The 23,523-nt window shown below is 41.9% G+C and overlaps 1 protein-coding gene across 4 annotated transcripts in view; it reads right to left on the reverse strand.

The window, feature by feature from the left end:
* The window catches only part of atrnl1b (attractin-like 1b), a 1,047,255-nt gene that overhangs the window by 74,634 nt on the left and 949,098 nt on the right, over positions 1–23,523 (reverse strand). For 3 of the 4 annotated variants that reach the window (XM_078564667.1, XM_078564670.1, XM_078564666.1), the window contains one exon: positions 2,214–2,328. The exons of the other annotated variant lie outside the window; for it this stretch is intronic. In XM_078564667.1, coding sequence (XP_078420793.1) covers positions 2,214–2,328 — 115 coding nt within the window. The remainder of the gene's footprint in view (positions 1–2,213; positions 2,329–23,523) is intronic. 4 annotated transcript variants of the gene reach the window in all.

Raw genomic sequence — 23,523 nt, forward strand, 5'->3', positions numbered from 1 at the left:
TTGAGTCTGAGAAAAGTAAGAGAAGTACTCTACCAGTCAAACATGAGCAAGAAGTGAAAGACCACATTGGCAGTGTGATGCATGTAAAGAGTACTAAGCTAAACAATCTAAAGAGCTGTTAATGATGCATGACGTCCCAGACAGGCCATGGATGAAGCTGGGGGTAGACATCTTCACTATAGCAGGAACTGATCATCTTATCACTATAGACTACTATTCTGACTACTGGGAGTTAGGCTAGCTGACTTCAATGATGACAGGAGAAATAGTAGAATGCCTGAAAGCACGCTTCTGTTGTTAGTGGCATTCCAGGCATTGTGATGAGTGACAATGATCCTCAGTTCATGCATGAAGAATTTAGCCATTTCACAAAGGATTGGGAAATTCAACACTACACATCATGTCAGTACCATTGTTAGTCGAATGGGAAGGCTGAGGCAGCCGGTCAGGAAGAAGGGATCTCATCAACTGTACTGAGTACAGAACTACCATCAATCCCAGAGGCCCATGTGTCCCCAACAACCACAATGCAACAGTAACAGTTACCAGGGAAACAAATGCCACAGCAACAACACTCACTGGACAAGGAATATCACTCAGTGATGTATAGTGGGTAACTTGGGTAACTCATAGTTACACATGATCATGCATGCAAAATTATCTTTTGTTTGCTAGGAAAAGGGGGATGTTTGGGTTTGAAATGTGATCAATTCTACATGTCCTATCTGGCTTTCCATAGTCAGGTGACTTCTGTCGAGAGGCAGTTCAATTAAGACCTCTCACTGACAAGGCGCTGATGGAGCAGTGCTGTCTGTAAACATGAAACAGCTGGAAATGGTTTCTTTGATCTGAGCTACCAAAGGCATGGTTGCAGGGGGCGAGTGATGGAAGAGCGGGTGTTGTGCCTTGCTTTATCAGCAGGCCAATTGGCAAATCAGTACAGGAAGTTGGCATCTCAACCCTCTCTCTAGCTGGAGAAAGTGACAACAGATAGTCAATTTTTGAGTAAGAGAATAAGGGACAACAAATAAGGTAGTTTGTGAAACTTTTATTTGCTGATCACCTGAAGGGAATGTTCGATATCAGAAACCTCTAACAAGTACACCTCTTTACTACAGTGTTATTTTTAAACTTGTTGCATGAAACACTATCGGCAGAGAATAGTAACAATGGCAACTGATCAGCAACTTGTCAAAATTAAAGCGAATAAAAGCTCAACAAATGAGAGCTCTTTTTGCTTGAAAGCAGCCTCCATCTAGACTACTTAATAAGCTGGATTTAACCGTCCTCTGATGGTGGGTTTGAAAACGGATGGGAGCAGGGGGAGTGCTCGTAAAATCCAGCACATGGCCTCACGCCATCTACCTGCCTTTCCCGGACATGTATCAAATTTTACAGGGGGTGGTGGATGTGGCAGGCGACTTGCCCGCCCTTGGGGCTCTTAAGTGGCCAATTAATCTCTAACAGTGAAACCATCCAGGCTTGGTGTCAGGCAGATTTCAGAACATGTTACATAACCCCCTTCATTTTACCTTAAAGACACCCTGACCCAAAACAAAACAATCTTATACACCTCATAATTGTAACAATATTATAAAAAGGATATAGAGACACTGGAGAGGGTGCAAAGAAAGTTTACAGGGATGATACCAAAAATGTATAGGTATAAATATCAGAAAATTAGATGACCAGGTTAGGTCTCTTTTGTCCTGGAAAAAGACTGAAAGGCGACTTAATGGAGGTTTTTAAATTTTTGAAAGGTTTTGATAGAGATGTACTGAGAGAATGTTCTCGCTTATGGGGAAGAACATAACTAGAGACCATCAGTATAACATATTCATCAAGAAATAAACCAGAAAATTCAGAAGAAATTTCTTGACACAAAGAGTGGTAAGAATGCAGAACTAGCTACTGCAGGGAATGGTTTAATGAAAATAGTATAAGTACATTGAAAGGGAAGCTAGACAAGCATATGATGGAGAAGGAAATAAAGGATTACAATGATAGATTTAGATGAGGAAAGTTGGGAGGAAGCTCGACTGGAGCATGAACAGCAGCATGAACTGTTTGGGCTGAATGGTTTGTTTCTGTGCCGTACATCCTATGCAACTTCATGTAATCCCATGTAAATTCCTTTGCCAGATAAATTTTGAGAAAACAAACCTCAATCCTTTTCACGGATTTAGAACACCAAATTAAAATACTTGTCTCACCTGTTTGACCAGGAGGAGGGGTGCCAGTTGGACCTCGTGGTAGACATATAAAAACTGTCAAAACCGCAGCTTTATTTCCTGAGCAAGGCTCCACAGCAATAGGTTTGGGGGCTCCCTGTAAAATATGAAACACTATATATAAAACCAAAGCTGCCAAACAAAGATTGTCTAGTAACTACTGTGGTGCAGTATGTTGTGTCTTCTTCATTATCACAGCATGAAAATTTATAATACAAAGCTGGCCACAACATTAGTCAAAGCTTGCAGTTTAAGTGGAACCGCACTAGAACTAAACTTAGTTTATTTAATTACAGTTCTATGCCCAAGCAGACAAAAGGCACATACAAGTGGAACTCAAGATTTCACATAAGTCATGGAAATCTTAAAGCTGAACTGAAAACTAGTTGAAATAAATTTAATAACCTGAGAAAAACATAAATGCAAAAACATGATGCACAGTTCAAAAGATTTTAATGAGAAAGTGGTGACACTCAGTCATAACCTTTAACTGATGATAAGGTGATTTGTTTATGAAATGCTCAGATGCAAAGTGAAACAGAACATTTAGGTCAGAGATAACCATCACACTCAGGTATATTTTCAAGTTTAAATGGATTGACTCATTTATCCATCGCTAGCATAATAGATTTTTTTTTAAATCACAAAATGATGTGGAAATATTCATTGATGCAAAGTGGCATTCAAATGAAATTCATTATAGTGATGACAGTCAATTTGTCTGATTTATATATAGTGTTACTTTATTACACCTACATTTCAACTGATCATTATTTAGAATTCAAAAGACACGAACAAGAAGAACAATTAGGATTTCCAAGATATCAACTTGGTTGCCATGTATTTCAATGTTTCTATATTTGAACAAATTGGAGATTGCTTAGCTTTAAGTTCCATTCATTTTAATTGATGAACAATAACTCTTCAAACTTGTCGTTTATGTTGGTGTATTCAGGTCCCGGCCTATTTTCTGTCCTTTCAACTGCACTCTCATAAAAGTTATGGCAAGAGCACTCAAGAGAAAATGAGGGATTTGAGCCCCTGTATAGGAACATTGACTATTAAACCCAATTAGCCATTTCTTTGGACTGATCTCTACCTTAAATGTCTACCTTCTCATGACATCATTCCAGAAATTGACCCTGCCACTTCTAGAGCATATATATTTTCAATTCAATGACTTTCTCTAGTGGTATGTTCCACAGTGTAAAAGGAAAAAATGTGTTTCACTTTCCTTCTTACTTATGACTTCCTAATTATTAATCTGTGCCTCCTGTTACTTTATTCCTTCGTCACAGTGAACAACCTGTCAAGATTATCTTTGTCATTCCCCTTGTTAGTAACTTCAAATACGTCACCTCAGTGTCTCTCCTAATCCAAAGAGTACAAGGTGAACTTAACCATTTCTCATGATGTAGTTCCTTCATACCTTTCCACTCCCAAGAGTTTTAATATCCCTTTTTAATGATTAGGCGTTGAAACTATATACAATATTTCATATAGCAACAAAGAAAAATAATTCAATGTCAAAAATCTGAAATAGAGATGGTTTGTCTAGTGGTTTGCAACTGAAAGATCAATTTATCTGTTCTCTCCATGGTCCAGATGGAGTTTAATTGACCCTTATAGAGCAACAAAACAATGCAATCCATCTCATGTCGGGTTCCTTGCCCAAAGGAATTTATTAAAAGGAATTTATTAATTCCTTGATATTTAAAAAAGTAAAATAGCAGTAAAGCCTGTACAAATGGATTTCTCCCAAACAATGAACATTTATTCTGAGACCGAATAGCATACATGGTAAAATATACAAGAGGCAACATAACCCCTAATTCTTTCTTGTAGTGCGTGGACCCTTCAAATTTTTCTGCAGATCACACAAATGCCGTAACTTAAAGGAGCCAACTCATGGGAAACCTGCACAGAAAATTCTGGGTTGCTACATGGCCACACAGCTTACGGGGAACATTGCAAGAGGCACTCTGAAACCATAGATTCTCACAAATTACGAACCACGGTGTCTATGTGTGGGTGTATGGGGTGTGGGTGTGAATGTGAATGTCTGTGGAGGTGGGTTGTTGGGGTGGGGGGTAATATGGTTTGTGTCTGTGAGTGTTTTGTGCATGTGTGTATGTGTTTGCATTAATATCTATGTCTGCGCTTTTGCTATGTGCAGCTCGAAGCTCATATTAAGAAACAATAACACTGCAGTTGTGATACATCTCTGAAATACTGTGTCCCTGAACAATGTCAGCTCAAATCAGGGGTTTAGTGTAATGTATGTCAGGGTATAGCTAATACTCTGCACCTCCAGGTGAGTTCCATTTATAGCTCTCTTTAAAAGTAGATCGAGTGGACACTATGTTCTCCTTAATTAGAGAAATGTCTATAGCAGAATATTTTCACATAGGTAAACTTCTTGTTATGTTTAAGAGCAGAATGCTGCAGCAAGCTGGGGAGATGACAATCCACCATCATGTTTAAAGATGCTGAGAAAATCACAGCCTGCTGAGCAAGTTTCTGCCTGTTAAGTGGAAGCTACTGTTAAGGGTTTCCAGCAGCTCTGTATCTTTATGACAGAATCAGAGAGTGAGAACAAAGTATCTTCTCAAAAGTGACAGAAACTAAGAGATCAAAAAAGAGGAGACTTAAATATCTGCAGCTCAGACAATGTGCAGAGGTTGACTGGTTCTCCTGAAAAGACACAAAATTCTTTGGGATCATCACATATAAGGGAGCTCTGATAGTACAGCACTGTGGAACCATTCAAAGGAACACTCAGGAATTATTCCCATTTCCCATGTCATCAGTCCAGACTTGGTGTGTTCTTAAAATAAAGTAACATTATAGGAATTAGAGGTATGCTGGACTTCAGAAGAAAAAGTCATGGGCATGAAGGTCATTTCAAAGCATTGTAATGTTCAAAATGTTCAAGTCAGGAGATTCTAAATATTCAAAATGTGCAAGAATGTTTGAAGCATTATTTCAAAAACTAAACACCAAGTAATCCCATTAAGAAACAATTTATGAATATAAATGAGTATGTTCTTAACTCTTCAGCTGCATTCCACATTTCATCTTTATGAAACAGGTGACTTTCACTGTGCTAATTCAAATGCCACTCTTGACCAGTCTCCCTGGTTTCATGCTGAGAACATGATTTTAAAAAAAAATTGTTTGTGGGATATGAGTATCGCTGGCAAAGTTATCATTGGTTGCTCATTCCCAATTGCTCTTGAGAAGGTGATGGTGAGCCACCTTCTTAAGCTGCAGTCCATCTGATGTAGGTACACCCACAGTGCTGTTAGGGAGGGATTTCCAGAATTTTGACCCAATGGAGTGAAGGAACAGCAAAATAGTTTCACGTCAGGATGGTATGTGATTTGGAGGGGAATTTGCAGGTGGTGGTGTTTCCATGTGTCTCCTGTCCTTGTCCTTCTAGATGGTCAAGGTTGTGGGTTTGGAAGATGCTGTCAAAGGAGGCTTGGTGAGTTGCTACAGTGTGATTTGTAGACTGTGTGCTGGAGTGAATATTTAGGGTGGTGCATGAGGTGCCGATCAAGCAGGCTGCTTTGTCCTGCATGGTGTCCAGCTTCTTGTGTGTTGTTGGAGTTGTACTCATCTAGGCAGGCACAGAGCATTCCGTCACACTCCTGACTTGTGCCATGTAGATGGTGGACAGATCTTGTGGAGACAGGAGGTGAGCTAGTTGCTACAGAATTCCCAACCTTTGACCTGCTCTTGTAGCCACAGTATTTACATGGCTCGTTCAATTAAGTTTCTGGTCAAAGATAAGCCCTAGGATGTTGATAGTGCGGGATTCAGCAATGGTAATGCTGTTGAATGACAAAAGGGGAGGGGGGGTGGTGGTGCGGTGGTGGAGATGGTCATTGCCTGGCTTGAATGTTGCTCGTCACTTATGAGCCCAAGCCTGATTGTTGTCCTGGTCTTGCAGCATGCATGCATGGACTGCTTCATTAGCTGAGGAGTTGCGAATGGTGCTGAACACTGCACAATCATCAGCAAACATTCCCACTTCTGGCCTTATGTTGGAGGGAACGTCATTGATGAAGCAGCTGGAGATTGTTAGGTCTAGGACCCCACCCTGAGGAACTCCTGCAGTGATGTCCTGGGGCTGAGATGATTGACCTCCAACAACCACTACCATCTTCCTTTGTGCTAGCTAAGGCTAAATCAGAGGAGAGCTTTCCTCCTGATTCTCATCGACTTCAATTTTGCTAGGGCTCCTTGATGCCACAATTGGTCAAATGCTGCCTTGATGTCAAGGGCAGTCACTCTCACCTAAGTTCAGCTCTTTTGTCCAAGGCTATAATGACATCAGGAACCAAGTGGCCCTGGCAGAACCCAAACTGAGCATCAGTGAGCAGGTTATTGGTGAGTTGGTGCCACTTAGCACTGTCAGTGACATCTTTCATCACTTTGCTGATGTTTGACAGGTAACTGATGGGGTGGTAATTGACTGGAATGGATGTGTCCTGCTTTTTGTGGACAGGACACAGCTGGACAATTTTCCTCACTGTTGGGCAGATGCCAGTGTTGTAGCTGGACTAGAATAGCTTGGCTAGGGGTGCAGCTATTTCTGGAACACAAGTCTTCAGTACAATAGCCAGGATGTTGTCAGGATCCATTGTCTTTGCTGTGTCGAATGCCTTGAGCCATTCCTTGATATCACATAAAGTGAATCGAATTGGCTGAAGACTAGCATTTGTGACAATGGAGTCTTCAGGAAGAAGCTGGCAGAAGATGGTTGCGAATGCTTCAGCCTTGTGTTTTGCACTTAAGTGCTGAATAGATGCCCCCATCATTGAGGATGAGGATGTTTGTGCAGCCTTCTCCTCTGGTTTGTTGTTTAGTTGTCCACCATCATTCATGACTGGATCTGACAGGACTACAGAGTTTTGATCTAATCGGTTGGGTGTGGGATCACTTTGATCTGTCTATTCCATGCCACTTCCACTGTTTAGCATGCATGTATTCAGCTTCAGCAGATTTGCACCTTATTTTTAAGTATGCCTGGTGCTACTCCTGACATGCTCTCCTACACTCCTCATTAGGGTCCTGCCTGTGACAAGCATATGGTTTAATAGCTCTTGGGAGCATTTTACCTGAGTAGGTTCATTTATCAAGACAAGCCATTGAAGACAATAGTCAATTCTGTTTTCTATAGGATAATTTGACAAATTGAGTGGTATGTAAAGATGTTATTATAATAGTATTGAGATTCCATTTATTACTGTAACTACTCTAGCATTTCAAGTATTTTTTAGTTATCTTGACGTTGAAGTACTTATTGCTAATGGTCAGATGTGAATTGCCTTACTGTAAGCTCATATTAATAAGCTAAGCTGTCAAGTAATATCAAGATCTAAAAACATAATAGTCACTACATAATATCCCAGAATTGAGGACTTCACTGGATTAAAATAAGCAACTCAAATTAATATGTTGTAGTTTATTATTCTTTTGAAGTATAATATCTTATAATTACATTGATGATAAAATTGGTGCATAGTGAAACTACCACATCAGGGTACTCTAAACATCCATAGGCAGTGGTAAAGTATAATCCTATTGTACCTATCCTTAATGACCCTTATTTCAGAGATTTCCTAGGAATATTAGAAACAAGAGTAGGCAATTCAGCCCCTTGAAACGAATGCAACATTCATTATACCATAGCTGATCTGCATCCAGTCTTGTCTTTGCTCAATAGCCATTGATATCTTTACCTAACAAACCTATCTAATTCAATCTTGAAAGCTCCAAATGACATAGCAATCTCCACCTTTTCAGGGGAGAGAGGGTTCCAGATTTCAGCTATCCTTTGTCTGGATAAACTGCTTCCTGATTTTGAATCTAAATAGCCTAGCTCTAATTTCAAGGTTACATCCCAGAGTTTTTGATTTCCCACCAAAGGAAATAACTACTCTAATCTACCCTATCAAATCCTTTTAGAATTTTAAACACCTTGATCAGATCACCCCTCTATCTTCTACAAGCCAGATTTATGCAACCTGGTTCTCAAAATTCATCCCTCTAAGATCCTTCTTCTCATCCAGGATAGGAAAATTGGTGATAATGTAACTAATTAATTTAAGAGTATTCTTAATCCCTTTACTAGATGATTTTTAATTGTTGATCATCAGCAGTTACAAAAAGTCAATGTACATTCCAGCCATTTTAAGTCATGATGTACATTGCAGAAACCGAATGAAACCTACTTTTGCCCAGGATTTAACATAGAACCGCCACAGATCATGTAATTTAGAGATAATGACAATTGCCAAAATGCAAACATTTCGGGCAAGATTTTCAAGACACCACCAATGTGTGTTCTGGAAATGTGCCCACATTAAAAACAGTCACATCTGAACTCAATATTTCAAATACTAAGGTCAAAGATATAGCTGAAAATCATTATGTTATTAATTCTTAAATGATTTCATGTTTCACAAAGACTAGTATTGAAAATTATCAGATGTCCTTGAGTTATCATTTAATACAATTTCTGGAAACATCTTTCATTACAACAAAAGTTGTTCTGCTGCATCATAAAAACTTTCTGCAGCTTGGTGATTTATAGCATGCTTTCTTTTCCATTAACCTACAATAAAACACCAACATTTTTTGGCTAGGGTTAGAAATAGTGTTGTTTTGTTGAACAATTTATCAGGGTGGATCATGTGAAGTTAGTCTGTGCAGAAAATGTTTTAATAAGTTAAACTCATTAGCTCTTGACTAGCAAAAGGGTTTCTGGAGCTTTTAGTTTCATCACCATGTAAATGTGATATCATTGAAAGGGGAGCATCGCAAGTTATGCATTTATTCCCTCATCTGTTGGAACATAAGAAAGGCAAGGAAAGACCATCAACCCACGAAGCTTGCCCAAGTCAACACATACACCATCCCTTAACGCACAATCTCCTGACAAAGGTAAAAAAAATGGAAAATATGTCCAAATCAGGCAAAAATTGTACCAGTTTTGTAAAGTGATGTGAGGCTCCTGGAGATCCAGAAAATATTAATTTGAATGTATTACCAATCTGCAGAACTAAAATCATCATCTTGGACTAGAAAGGATGTTAATCTTGTAGCCACAAATATCTACATGGCTGGGCCAGTTAAGTTTCTGTTCTATGGTGACCCCAAGGACATTGATGGTAAGGGATTCAATGATGGTAATGCTATTGAATGCCAAGGGGAGATAGTTAGATTCTCTTGGAGATGGTCATTGCCTGACACTTTTGTAGCACAAATGTTACTTGCCACTTATCAGTTCAAGTGTGAATGTTGTCCAGATCTTGCTGCCTGAGGGAATAGATTACTTCATTATCTAAGGAATTGCAATTGGAACTGAACATTGATGGAAGGAAGATCAATGATGAAGCAGCTGAAGATGGTTGGTGCCCAGGAAACAGCCCTGAAGAACTTGTCCAACATTGCCCTGTGCTGAGATGATTGTCAGCCATTCCAGGTATGATTCTAGCCAGTGGAGAATTTTCTCCATGATTCCCATTGATGGCAATTTTGCTAGGGTTCCTGGTGCCACCCTGATCAACTGCTGCCTTGATGCCAACAGCAGTCACTCTCACCTCACCCCTGGATTTCAGCTCTTCTGTCCATGTTTAGACAAAGGCTGAAATGAGATCCAGAGCCGAGCAGATCCAGTCCTGGCAGAACTCCACATCCCAGCAATTAATATATTTTGAAAAAAAGAATTACTATTTCTGACAAAACAATCATTTTTTTATATTATTAAAACTGTAATGAACTAGTAATTAAATAAAATAGTGTATAATCTATGCCTTCATTAAAAAAAAATCGTCAATTTTTAAAACCAATTATAACTGTCTAATAGCTGTCACCTATATTGTCCTTTACACTAACAGGTGAGAATTCCACAGCAGTACCACTAAATGCTGCGATAAACTATTTTTATCCATGAATAAACTCAAAATCGGCCAATTATTTCACATAGCTTGCAGGAGAAGAATATATGGTAGATAAAGCTTGATATAGCACAGTTCTAATAGCACAGTACTAATACGACATTAAATGGTAACTGTAAAAAGACAATGTAGGATTATGATGCAGTCACAAGATTAATGCAGTTGAAAACACTGGTGCACAAAATATTAACACAAAATAACTATATAACAATGAATTACCTTTTTTTACTCCAATTATGAGCATTTGGCTAATGTACTATTTGGGACTGCCATTACGTTATTTGTAATGCTTGATGAGTTACCAGTCAGTACTTTTAATATAAAGGACTTCATTTTCCTTCTCATAAAATTGTTTCTTCTGAACTGAAAAGAAGGTTCTTTTCTTTCAAGCAAGGCTTTTTAAAAAAACGTTCTCTCTACTAACATCTATATAATTCCTATTTGTCAGGTGGATCCTGCCTGTAGATTTCTATAGCATTAATAGCATTCCATTATTGAGTTATGAGGAAGCATGCTTGAGAGATCCAATAAGACATTCCACCCTGGCCCACATTCCACCCTGGCCAACATTCCATCCTGGCCAACCTTCCTTTCATCAGCAGATGATAAAGTGGAGAATGTCAAACCCAAAATAGTGAAGAGGGAATTTGGGACACTCCAGATATATTCTAAATGGGAAATTTCCTTATTGTACATGACCAGCTCAGAGCCTCATCTCCTTGAAACCGATGCAGTGGGGATGGTATTCCCTGTGTATTTGTGCCAGAGAACCCTGGGCTAAAGAGCCGTACACTCAAATTCCCTGCAATTAAGTTGCTTGCAAAATTATGCTGAGAGCTTCAGGTACAGTAGAAGAAAGTCATTTTCTAGGGGGATTTTTTTGTAATTTTTGAGTGATTTTTAAAATTTATCCTCATTTGGAACAGTATTTCTGTTTCTTTGAATGAAGTTTTATGGCATCAATGTGAGTTATATTAAAAATTGTAAAGCTTGCACAATTGAAAATTTTAAACATATTGTGCTTAATAATGGGCAACAGTGATGGTCAACTGACTAGAATTTTCTTCCTTAAAGAAGAAAGATATGGGGCTGAATTTTCCATTCGTTGGGTGGGCGGGCCTGACTCAATCATGGGCGGGCTATTTGGTCCATCATGTTTATAAAAGGGCAGTTCAGCTAGTGCTACTTTCCTGTCTTTTCTCCACAGTCCTGGAAATTTTTCTTCTTCAGATAATGATCCAATTCTCCTTTGAAAGCCATGTTTGAATCTGCCTCCACCACACTCTCAGGCAATGCATTCCAGATCCTAACCAATTACTGGGTAAATAAGTTTTTCCTCATGTTGCTGTTGCTTCTTTTGTCAAACACCTTAAATCGGTCTTTTCTTGTTGGTTCTTCCACCAATGGGAACAGTTTTTCCTATCTACTGGGTCAAAATCCTGGAGCTCCCTCCCTAACAGTGGGTGTACCTACACCACATGGACTGCAACAGTTCAAGAAGGCAGCTCACAACCTTCTCAAGGGCAATTAGGGATGAGCAATGAATGCTGGCCTAGCCAGTGATGCCCATGTCCCTTGAATGAATAAAAAGAACTCTGCCCAGACGCCTCATTATTTTCTGTACCTCCATCAAATCTCCTCTGAATCTTCTTTTCTCTAGGGAGAACAGCCCCAGCTTCTCCAATCTATCCACTTAACTGAAGCTTTTCATCCCTGGAACCATTTTCATGAATCTTTTCTACACCCTCTCTGATGCCTTCACATCCTTCCTAAAGTGTGGTGCCCAGAACTGGATGCAATAATCCAACTAACGCCAAACCCCTGTTTTATACAGGTTCATCATAATTTCCTTGCTTTTGTACTCCATACCCTCATTTATAAAGTCCAAGACGCTGTATGCTTTATTAGCCATGCACTCAACCTGTCTTACAATCTTCAATTATTTGTGCATATATGCCCCCAGGTCCCTCTCCTCCTGCACCCCCTTTAGAATTGTACCCTTTATTTTACACTGCCTCTTCTCATTTTTCCTCCCAAAATGAATAACTTTACACTTCTTTGCATTAAATTTCAGCTGCTCATTCCATCAACCTCCCCCCGCCCCCCCACCTTAGACCAGCTTATATTTCACTTTCTCCTAACTATACTCAGTTCTGCCGAAGGGTCATGAAGACTCAAAACGTTAACTGATTCTTCTCCACCGATGCTGCCAGACCTGCTGAGTTTTTCCAGGTAATTCTGTTTTTGTTATGGATTTCCAGCATCCGCAGTAGCTTTTAGCTTTTTGTTTTTATCTCTATATTCTTTTGAAGATTAACACTATCCTCCTCACTGTAATACTTCTAAGTTTTGTGTCATCCCCAAATTTTGAAATTGTGCCCTGTACTCTAAAGGCTAGATCATCAGGAAGAATAGGGGTCCTAATACTAACCCGGGCAACGCACAGAACCTTCTGCCAGTCTGAAAAACAACCATTCATCACTACTCTTCCTGTTACTCAGCCAATTTTGTATCCACATTGCTGCTATCCCTTTATTCCATGATTTCTAACCTTGTTCACAAGTTTGTTGTGGCATTTTATTGAATGCCTTTTGATATCACATGTACTGCCTAACCCTCATCTATCCTGTTACCTTATCAAAAAACTCAAAAAACTCAAGCAAGTTAGTTATCACTTTTTGCAATTTAACAACTCCTTGTAGAAAAAATCTTTTGGAGGGCTTTCAGAGATCTTTGGTTCCTTACAATACAGAGACATTTTCCATTTGTTAATCCAATGAAAAGGGGTCATGTAGTCCTCTCTGATGATTCATCAGGTAAATGCGCTAATGAGGTGCTAGGAATCAGTGGCTTGAATGCTTGTTTGTGTTGAATTAGTTGATCTAATCTGGGTTGTGGAACAGGTACTGCAATTAGCAGTAGTAACCCTGAGTTATTAGTTGGTGACATCATTCAAAAGCACAGTATTGGATTCCACATGTTGCTGACATCATATAGCTTTACCTTTCCACCTCCTTTTTGATTTTAACATTTTATTTCAATCTCCAAAGCTTCCCTTGGTTGTTCTCTTTTTTGAGGCTTTTCAGTAACACACCCATTTCTTTTTCTCACAGTCTTTATGAAATTAACTAGGACATTTACAGGAAACAGAATACGTCTCATTACTGTCCACTAACATTATTGCTATCCGCTAACATTATTGCCATTACATTTGCATAATTATATACATGTCTGGCTTTACCAGGTGAAACTTAATCTTACTTCTGCGATAAACTGATTTTTCATTTAGAGGCACCTCCGAGACATTTACAGACATCACAAAGACAAATTAGAAATGTGTAATTAAATTTAGAATTTCTGATGGTGTCTTTTAAATATCTAAAGTGTATTTCCATATATCGAAATGGCAATCGAAGAGATCTTGAAATGAATAAAAAGACAAGTATCACTTCTTGCCAATTTTCATTAATCTTGGGGGGAAATGTCTGATTTTGATTTGATTGTAGTTCATTATATAAATTTCACAGATTGTTGGCTCATTAATAAAACATTTATTGCTTTAGGAGCAAATTTCTGCAGTGCAGCTACAGTGATATTATCTCATTCAAAATGTACTGCAGGAAGAGGTAATGATAACCCACTGACAGCAAGAAGGTTTTATTGCTAGATTTCTTTACAACCAAGTAGATATAATTTAGAATAATTAGCAGATAGATTTCTGTAAAAGATAAGGCAGTGTGAACATGAAAAGCTAATTTTGTCCGTCCAATTTCTTTATATTTAAGTCAGCCTTCAAATCCCACACCAAGAAGCTTCATATCTTTCTCCTATCTTGGCATTGCCCATATCCTTCTACTCCCTGTTGGATAAGGAATTTGTTTTCTATTGCAGTGCTTCAACTGAGTCAGCATTCAAGCTGTTGATTTATTCTAAAAATGAATGTCTTGGAGTGTAAGGCAGTATAATAATAGCCATTCTCTCTTGTCCTTTGGTATCGTGAAAGAACATTTTCACACCAACCCTACCAATTTCCTCCACAATGGTAGGATAATGAGGGTGTCAAAGGCTTGAAGAAGGTACAAAGGAGATTTACTAGAATGGTACCAGGATGAATGGCTTCAGTTTTGCGGCGAGATCAAAGATGCTGGGATTGTTCTTCTTAGAGTAGAGAAGATTAACAGGAGGTTTAAAGAAGGTGTTCAAAATCATGAAGGATTTTGATAGAGTAGACAAGGAGAAACTATTTCTACTGGCAGGAGCATTGATAATCAGAGGACAAAGATGTAAAGTAATTGGCAAAAGAGCCAGCTGAGGTGACATGAGGAGAATGTGTTTCATGTAGCAAATTATTACAATTTGAATACATTGCCTGAAAGAGTAGTGGATGCAGATTCAACAGTAACTTTCAAAAGGGAATTGGATAAATTGGATAAAATAACCCTCCTTGTCCTTCTTGAACTGTCTGCAGCCTTTGGTATAGTTGACCACACCATCCTCCTCCAATGTTTCTCCATGGTTGTTCAGCTGGGTGGGACTACACTCACTTGGTTCCATTCTTATTTATCTAACAATGGCTTGAGACTCACCTTAAATGGCTTCTCCTCCCACTTTGACACTGTTACTTCTGCCCCAGAGATATACCATCATCTCTCTGAACCACCCCTCCATTGCCAGACTGTTTGTTCAACATCCAGTACTAGATGAGCAGAAATTTCCTCAGGAAAATATTGGGAAGATCAAAGTCTTCGGTCCCTGCCACAAACTTCATTCACTAACCACTGACTCCATCTCTCTTCCTGGCAATGGTGTGAGGCTGAAACAGACTATTTGCAACCTTGGTGTCATGTTTGATCTTGAGATGAGTTTTTGAGCACATTGTCGTAACATCACTAAGACCGCCTATTTTCACCTCTCTATATTGCCCCACTCCACCCCTGCGTTATATCATCTGTCGAAACCTTTATCCTTGCCTTTGTTACCTCTAGGCTTGCCTATTCCAACGTACTCTTGGTTGGTCTCCCACATTCTACTCCTCTTTAAATTTAGTGGTTAACCAAAACTCTGCTGCCAGACTCCTTATGATCACCAAATCCAGTTGACCCATCAGCTTTGTACTTGCTGACTTGCACATTGGCACCGGTCAAGTAACATCTTTATTTTAAAATTGTCAACCTTTTCCAATTATTCTGTGGCCTCATCCTTTCCCTATCCTCCAGCCTTACAACCCTCCAGGATATCTGCGCTCCTCCAATTCTAGCCTCTTGAGCATTCCCGATTTTAATTGCTCCACTGTTGGCCCTAAGCTCTGGAGTTCCCTCCCTAAACCTCCCCAACCTCTTTCCTCCTTCAAGATGCTCCTTAAAATCTACCTCCTTGACCAAGCTTGTGGTCACATGCATTAATGTGTCCTTATGAGGCTTGGTGTCAAATTTTGTTTTAAAACATTCCTGTGAAGTACCTTGGGATGTTATACTACATTAAAGGTGCGATATAAATACAAGTTGCTATTGCTGAAGGGGGGAAAATTGCAAGGCTATGGGGAAAGAGCAAGAGTGTAGGACAAATTGGATTGTTCTTTTAAAAAGCTGGGGCAAGCATGATGGCAGAATTGCCACCTCCTGAGCTGTAAAATTCTGTGTTTGAATGAATGTAAAAAGTCATGATGGGCTATTCATTCCTCCTCTAAGTGGAGAACCATGGTTACCTGAATCCTTGCAGATTCAGATTTACAATAGTGAATACCAACACTGTATACTGGTTCATTTATCTTCAATTTATGTCCCCAAGTATAATTTTCCTCACTTTGTGATCCCTATCTACTTGACCTTTAGGCTCTATTTACATCCTAACATCACAATATAAGATGATTTTAGTTGCATGCTGCAACACTAGGTTAAACAGACTCTTTGAAGTTGCTGTCAGCAATTGACTGTTAAGGCTATTACAACTCACCATTAACCTTGTACACAACTGGTAGATGCCATCTGATTTTTGCAGATTTCCTTTTCTACTTTCATCTGTAGGTCATGTATTCAAATTATTATTTATCCTGGGAAATTATTTAAATATAGTATGCAACTGCATTATTTGCCTAATTATTCTCAGATCATGCCTATCCAAAGTCTGCACAATCACCTAAAACGATTGGTGTTGTCAGTTGTTTTTAAGCATAGTGGTTAGATTTTATGTCTGAAGAAGCTAAGGAAAAGAAAGAGTTAGTATGTAGATTTGAGATTTTAAGTTGTTTCTTGTGAAGAGAATAAAGAAGAGATTTGGTGCATGAGGAGAACATTCGAGAGTATGTTGGCATACCCATGCAGTTGCACCTACTGTGGAGCACCTCATAGGTACAATGGGACAGGTAGCTATGTGGTGTCTCAGCAGGCACAGGTTGTGCTCCCTTACTGAAAATGACCAGGTGGCAGCCCAGGTCAGCAGCCACGACGTTGCACGGTTACGTGGGTACAGTGCTGCAAAAGGTTCAACGACCTACTGCGCTAGGGAAGGGTGAGTACCGTGTTGGTATGGAGCAGTGTGAGTCCTTGTGATTTGGGATGGAATCTAAGATGGGAACCAATGGCAACCAGAAGTCCGAGAACGCAATTTCAGGCAGTGAAGCAGAGACCCTAGAAATTAAATGTCCAAATCATTTAATTAGGATTATACTCCCTGCAAATTGGCTTAAAATAAATTTTTAGATGTTGAGAACATTGTTTTTGAAAAACTCTCGTGAATTTTATTTACCTATTGGTGGTGTTTTACAGCTTTTTTTATTCACTATTTTTTAAACTGAGGTGAAGTTGTCATTATGACAATGTAACACAATATGCTCTGATAATATTTTCTTATGATTTATTGACAGTAGTTCCAGATGTTCATTAGTGATATATATTTTGTTTCTGTCTTGTGATTGGTGAGAAAAATGGTCATTGAAGATTTACTTGGTGCACTTTATGGACTGAGACCAGAACACATTTACATAGGCCTGAATTTTACCATTGGCGGGTGGGCACGATCGGCGGGCCTGGGAATGGTCGGGAAATGGACCCCCGACCGTGATTCCACACTGGCTGGCTAATTAAGGCCCGCCCAGTGTGAAACGCATCTTCCATATGGTCAGGAAGGGCCGGGCAGGGGCAGGGGTCTGTCAGACACCGGGTCCAATGAGTGGGCGGTTTAAAAACTGCACAGGCAGCTCCTTGAAGGCTGCCAGGGAAGAACATTTCTTCTGACTGCTGAAGACCGAAGCTATGGCCTTCATTACGGCTGAAGACACCATGCAGGAGGGGAGGTCGGGCGGACATTCGCCTCACCACCCCCCCAGGGTTTTCGTACAAGTGTCTCGTGGTCCTCCTGGAGGAGGTGGCTCCCAGGAGGGTTGCCCTCATCCCCAAAGATGGAAGGAGGAGGACACCACACCTAACAAAGAAAGCTTGGGACCAGGTTGCAGCCAGGGTCAGCAGCCACGACGTTGGGCGGTTAAATGGGTGCAGGGTCGCAAAAGGACCGGAAGGGCGAGTGCCGTGTTGGTATGGAGCAGTGTGAAGAAGTGTTAAGGTCTGGCCATCCCCCCCCCGTGGGGCTCAGGGGTGTTAGAGTCTGAGTGCCAACTGTCAATGACGCTGGAGCTGGCCAAGGGGGTGAGCCCTGGCTGCTTGGACTGAGTGCCTTGTGGCTCGAGGGCCACAACTTGAATGTGCCCTGCAATATGATCCACTGGTGGGGTTGGCCAAGCTGCAATGGCGCTGCAGGTAGAGAGTAGACTAATCAATGCTCCTCTGTCCTTTCAGGACAAGACGAGCCAGAACAACATTGAGAGGTCACATACAGGTGGATGCACCCCAAAACTCCTAATCCTTACAAGATCTGAGTAGGACGCCTTAGAGTTGGAGAGGCACCACGCATCTCGGTCAGCTGGTCCCAGAGGGGCTGGGGTATCAGATGAAGGTATGAGTGCAGTGTACAGAGGTGAAAGTTTCGGATGGTGCAAACAATCTTGTGTCGTCTCATCATTAATGGGAGCTTCAAAATTGGAGTCCCCATTGATCATTGAAAGACAATGACACCATGATGCAGATCTCTATTGTCTCACCAGGGTGCCTGGCATGCACAGTGTCAGTGTGATGACTTAACCTAGTCACATGTCATTGTTCTCCCTTAGATTGTCCAGCACGCACACATTCACAGGACCCCGGAGAGCCATCCCTGACAGCAGAGGACCGCCGGGCTTCAGCTACACCTGCATCATACCTGCTCTCTGAACCAAGTACCAGCGCAGGTATCAGATATCGGTGATCATTAGAATATGGCTAGAATATCGAAGCACAGCAGTGAGGGCACTTCACATTCACTTGAAGAGCAGGCAGAGGCAGAGTGTGCCCAGGGCGCCAGCAGTCAGAAGACTGCTGGAGACCAGGACGATGCTGAGTCGAAGGCAAATGATGAGCCTCTGGAGTCGTCCATTAGGCGGCAGATATTAGATGTCCAGTGGGATGTGTGGGAGGATCTGGCGGAGATCCATGAGGATATGCGTGCCATGGTCTCTGTTGTGGAGGAATCCATGTGGCCTCACATTGGTGAATGAGCTGCTTGTCCTCTCTGCGGACTCCTCCCAGGGTGCTCTGGATAACGGCAGCAGCTCCTCCACCCCTCTGCCAGTGACTGTGGCATTTGATGAGGCAGCGATGACTGGGGAGATACCAGCTGTGGCATTGGCCACTCCCTCCCAGGCGGGGCCAGCACAGGCTCCACTGGCCAGAGGATGACCTCCAAGGTCATCAAGGCCAACAAGACTGCAGGGTCAGCAGCTGCCTCCAATGCCACTGCCAGCAAAGGGGGGGAGGTGGTGGCACAAAGGCATAAGGTGATCTTCTGTTCGTAATGTTTTGTTTATGTTTACTGGTCCGGGAATGAAGACCAGAGAAGGTTATGTTAATTTGTTTGAATTGTCAAAATGGCATAAATTTTGTTTTTGTCGTAATGGCCTGAGTATGCTTCACTTTTTTTTTTGGTGCAGGGTATGCCAGTATGTAATGCTGGACGTGAGTGGCTTTAAACTTTATCGCACAGGAACTGAGTGGACTTTGGGTTCAAATGAAAGGGTCATTTCAGAATCCGGGATGGAGGTGGCAGCCCTGGCATGGGGTGGAAGCAGATCGTGGCAGCCTAGGTGAAGTTGGATCAAGGTGTCCCTGGTGTCCCTGCCTCCCTGAAGGATAAAGAGGTCTGCCTCCATGCCCCCAGCGTTCTCCTCACCGTGCTCCTCTTCTGACTCACTACTGGATACTGTGGCCTGTGGAACTGCCTCGAAATCCCCGTCCTCCAGTGGGTTCTCCCTTGCCAGTGCCTGATTGTGGAGAGCGCAGCATACAACCACTATCAGTGACACCCGCTCTGGGGGGCATTGTAGTGCTCCCCCTGAACAGTCCAGAGGCATGACTCCTATTACAACACTGCTCCGCCTCTGTTCTTGGGTGGCATAGAGGCATCATAAGGCACCTTTTCAACAGATAGCCCCTGTCACCCAGCAGTCATCCATCCAGTCAGGCTGAAGCACTGAATAGCCTCGGCACCTAGTAGTGTCTGAGGATTAAGCGTCATGGGAGCTGCCAGGGTACCTTGCATGGATTTGCAGAATCTGCTTTCTGTGGTTACACACTAACTTGACGTTTATCAAGGGGAATCCCTTTCTGTTGATAAAGGCATACAGCTGACCTGCTGGCGCCTTGATGCTCACGTGTGCAGTCAATGGCACCCTGGACACAGGGGAACCCAGCAATCGCTGCAAAGCCTCTGGCTCGCTCGGCCTGGCTGGCCCCGTCTGTACGGAAATGAATAAATGTCATTACCCACCTGAACAGAGCTTCTGTTACCAGCTTGATGCAACTGTGGACAGCTGATTGGGAGACTCCACACAGATCACCCATTGACCCCTGGAAAGAGCCGGGGGCATAGAATTCATGGGCCACTGTGACCTTCAGAGCCACTGGCATGGGGTTTCCACCCACACAGTTGGAGGTGATCTCAGGGCCTATCATCTGACAAATGGAGGGCACAGTCTCCCTGGAGAGGTGGAGCCTCCTTTGGCATTGTACCTCAGACATATTGAGGTAGCTGCATCGCTGCCTATAAACCCTGGCAGCAGGATAGTGGTGTCTTCTGCGGTCCCTTCCGCCTAGGACTACCTGCTGGCCCTGCGGCCCCTGTGCCTGTCCTCCCACAGGTCGCTCCCCTGGAAGCTGCATTAGGAGGCTTGGCCTCCTCCCCATTCTGCCCCTCTCTTCCTCCTCAGAGGAGGTACCTCCAGCGGAGACCACAGTCTCCATTACCAGGGTAACCGAAGGCTGTCTGATACCTGGAAGGGTCCACACGGTCAAAATCCTCCGGGGTCCTTGGAGATACCAATGAGTCCTGAAAAGAAGCCTAGAAATGCTAAGAATGAAGCTCAGAACAGAGATTAAGCTGCCAAGTTCAAATAAGCAACCAGCAGCAAACTATCTCCAAAACACCTCACTACACACTGGCAATGCTGATGACCCTTTTTATCCTGCCCTTGGAGGAGGTTTTACAAAATGTGGGCTTCCCGCCTCCCCATTTTGCCTGTGCAACAAGCGCGAAATCACACAGGTAACGTGAAATCAGGATCAATTGGGTTTTTAATGGCCTTAAGTGGCCTTTCAATTGATGGTGGGCACAACTCCGAACCCACACACGCCCGCCAACCTAAAGATTGCACACGTGCGGGATGACATTGGGACACTCACCCGATGCCTTCTTGGGCTATATTACACCCGATCGAGGTGTAAAATTCTGCCCATAGAATTTACAACAGAAACAGGCCTTTAAGTCATTATTCCATACCAGTACTGATGTTCCACTTGTGCCTCCTCCCACCTCTCTTCATCTAAGCATGCCAGCATAATCTTCTATTCCTTTCTCCATCATTTGTTTATCCAGCTTGCCCTTTAAATGCATCTACGTTGATCGCCTCAGCTATCCCTTGTGTTAGCGAGTTCCACATTCTAATCACTCTTTGGATAAAAAAGTTTCTCTTGAATTCCCTGTTGGATTTATTAGTGATTAATCTATATTTATGGCACCGAGTTTTGCTCTCCCCCACAAGTGGAAGTAGCTTCTCTATGACAACTCTATCAAACACCTCTATCAGGTCACCCCTCAGCTTTGTTTCTTCCATAGAAATCTATTCACGCCTTCTCCAGTGATGCCACATTTTTAAAATGTAAAATGGGGGACGAGAACTCTTCACGATACTCCAAGTGTAGTCTAACCAAGTTCTATATACAAGTTTAAAATAATGAGCTGAATTTATGGGTCCCCTGAAGGCAGGCATGAGGAAATAATCACCAGGTCAGACGATGGCGGGACAGGAATCCCACTCTCCTCCCCAATGGCATTGATTAAACTTGTTAAAAAGCTTTTAGAGTTTGATGAAGGGGGAGAAGGTGGGAAGGCGCGAGTAGGGTTTAGAAGCCGTCAGTTTCAGAAAAGCTGAGGGGAGCAGGGCACACAGTGTGAGGGCCAGGGCATCACCGCAGCTCCGTAAGAGGGTCAGTGGGGCAAAGGGATACTGGGAACTTTGAAGGCACTGAACAGAGAGAGCGGGCACATAGCACCTGGGATTTGAACAGGGTTGGCACTCCCCTGGCATCATGGGGGCAGAAGAGCAGGGGGCAAGGCTGTCAAAGACAATTGGACAGCCATCTGCGCAGAAGGTAGGTTTCAGCTGGAAATCGGGGCATCGCTGTCAGATTTGCCGACATCAGCGAGAGGCAACACTCCCACAGTAACAGCAGAACCTTGGCATTGGGAGGGTATGGAGAAGAAAGAGAGGCAGGGAGACAGCTCATTGGGGAAGAGCAGGAACAGGAGATAAGAGAGGAGGGGGTGGAGGCAGATGCGCTCAAGAGAGAGGTTCCCCTGCTACACAACAAGTGACCTCCTCCTGCCACCCTCTAGGAAGAGGACCCCTCCTCTCCCTCATGGTCTCTAGCATTAGATCCAGATTGGCACCGATGAAGGGAGGGTCTGCCCTGCCCCGAGTACCAAAACTCCAGCTCTCCTGTGCTATCTTTCTTCCCTCTGTACCTTGGAGACAATCACAGTTCTCACCCTGTGGGCCACCAGCAGCCTCAGTGATGGTTGGCATGGGGTGTCTAAATAAGTCCCACATTTCATCTGACCCACCTCCATCCCACCCCCACTGACTAAGTGGGCAGGAAACCCATCTCCATATCAATTAAGGGCTCACTCGTGTGAAAATATGAACTTTAATCAGTTTGTCACCGGAAGCAGGTTTCTGGCCCATGCAACAAAAGACCTGGTTCCTGTTTTCTGTCTCTCTGGTGAAAATTCAGCCTAATTTCTCTGCTTTTGAATTGTATCCCTTTAGAAATTAACCTCAGTTGCCTTTTTAATGGATTTATTAAACTGTTTTATTGATTTGCGGAACAGGTGTTAGTGATTTCTGCATCTGTTTTAATGTTTAGTTATAATACATTTACTATTTTGATAAACAAATTGCCTTGATGAACCCTCCTTTATTGTGTAATCTTGAATATCTCAAATGCACAACTGATTAAATTTTACCTCAAAAATACTAACTGCGAATGTATATAGAAATTATTTGCACTAACACTTAAGAGAAATATTAAAGCAAATAAATTTGGAAGATTAGTATGTTACAATTTATGCTAAAATGCTTGGGAAATGTAAACCAGAGTCAAAATGAAGGTAGCTGATGAAAGGATTAGACAAAACACAACAGCTAAATCTGAGCCAGAAAACCTGGCAACAAGGCTGAATGAACCAGCTACTGAATATAATCAGGCAAGAAACTTATGCGTAGATGATTAAACATCTGTCACATTTATGCTTCTTACATATAAAAGAAAATGCAGTAAAACCAATTTGTGTCATGAACCTCGATAACAGCAAAATCATCCGATTAATTTCAATAATTTTGAGAAATGGAGTGTTCACAATTCAGTGGCCATGAACAAAACATAAACTGTAATACTAAGTTTCTCTTCTTGGCATCATGCAACCTGCAGTTTGCTTTCAATAATTATTTCATAATAAGGCCAACAGATAACACAGTTTGCCTAAATGTAGAGTGTGTTAGTGGCTTCCAGAAACCGGGAAGTTGATATTCATCACCAAAAAGAAAAATTGTAAAGAAGTGACAATATTCTCTATTATATTCACTGGATGGAAATCATCCCAGATTTGCACTAGGTGCGGTAGTGGGCAGGAAAAAGGACGTTTTACTCGACGGCCGCAATGGCAGCTTTTTGCCCTTTTCC

Source organism: Cetorhinus maximus, chromosome 20, assembly GCF_964194155.1.
Source record: "Cetorhinus maximus chromosome 20, sCetMax3.hap1.1, whole genome shotgun sequence".
Taxonomy (NCBI): domain Eukaryota; kingdom Metazoa; phylum Chordata; class Chondrichthyes; order Lamniformes; family Cetorhinidae; genus Cetorhinus; species Cetorhinus maximus.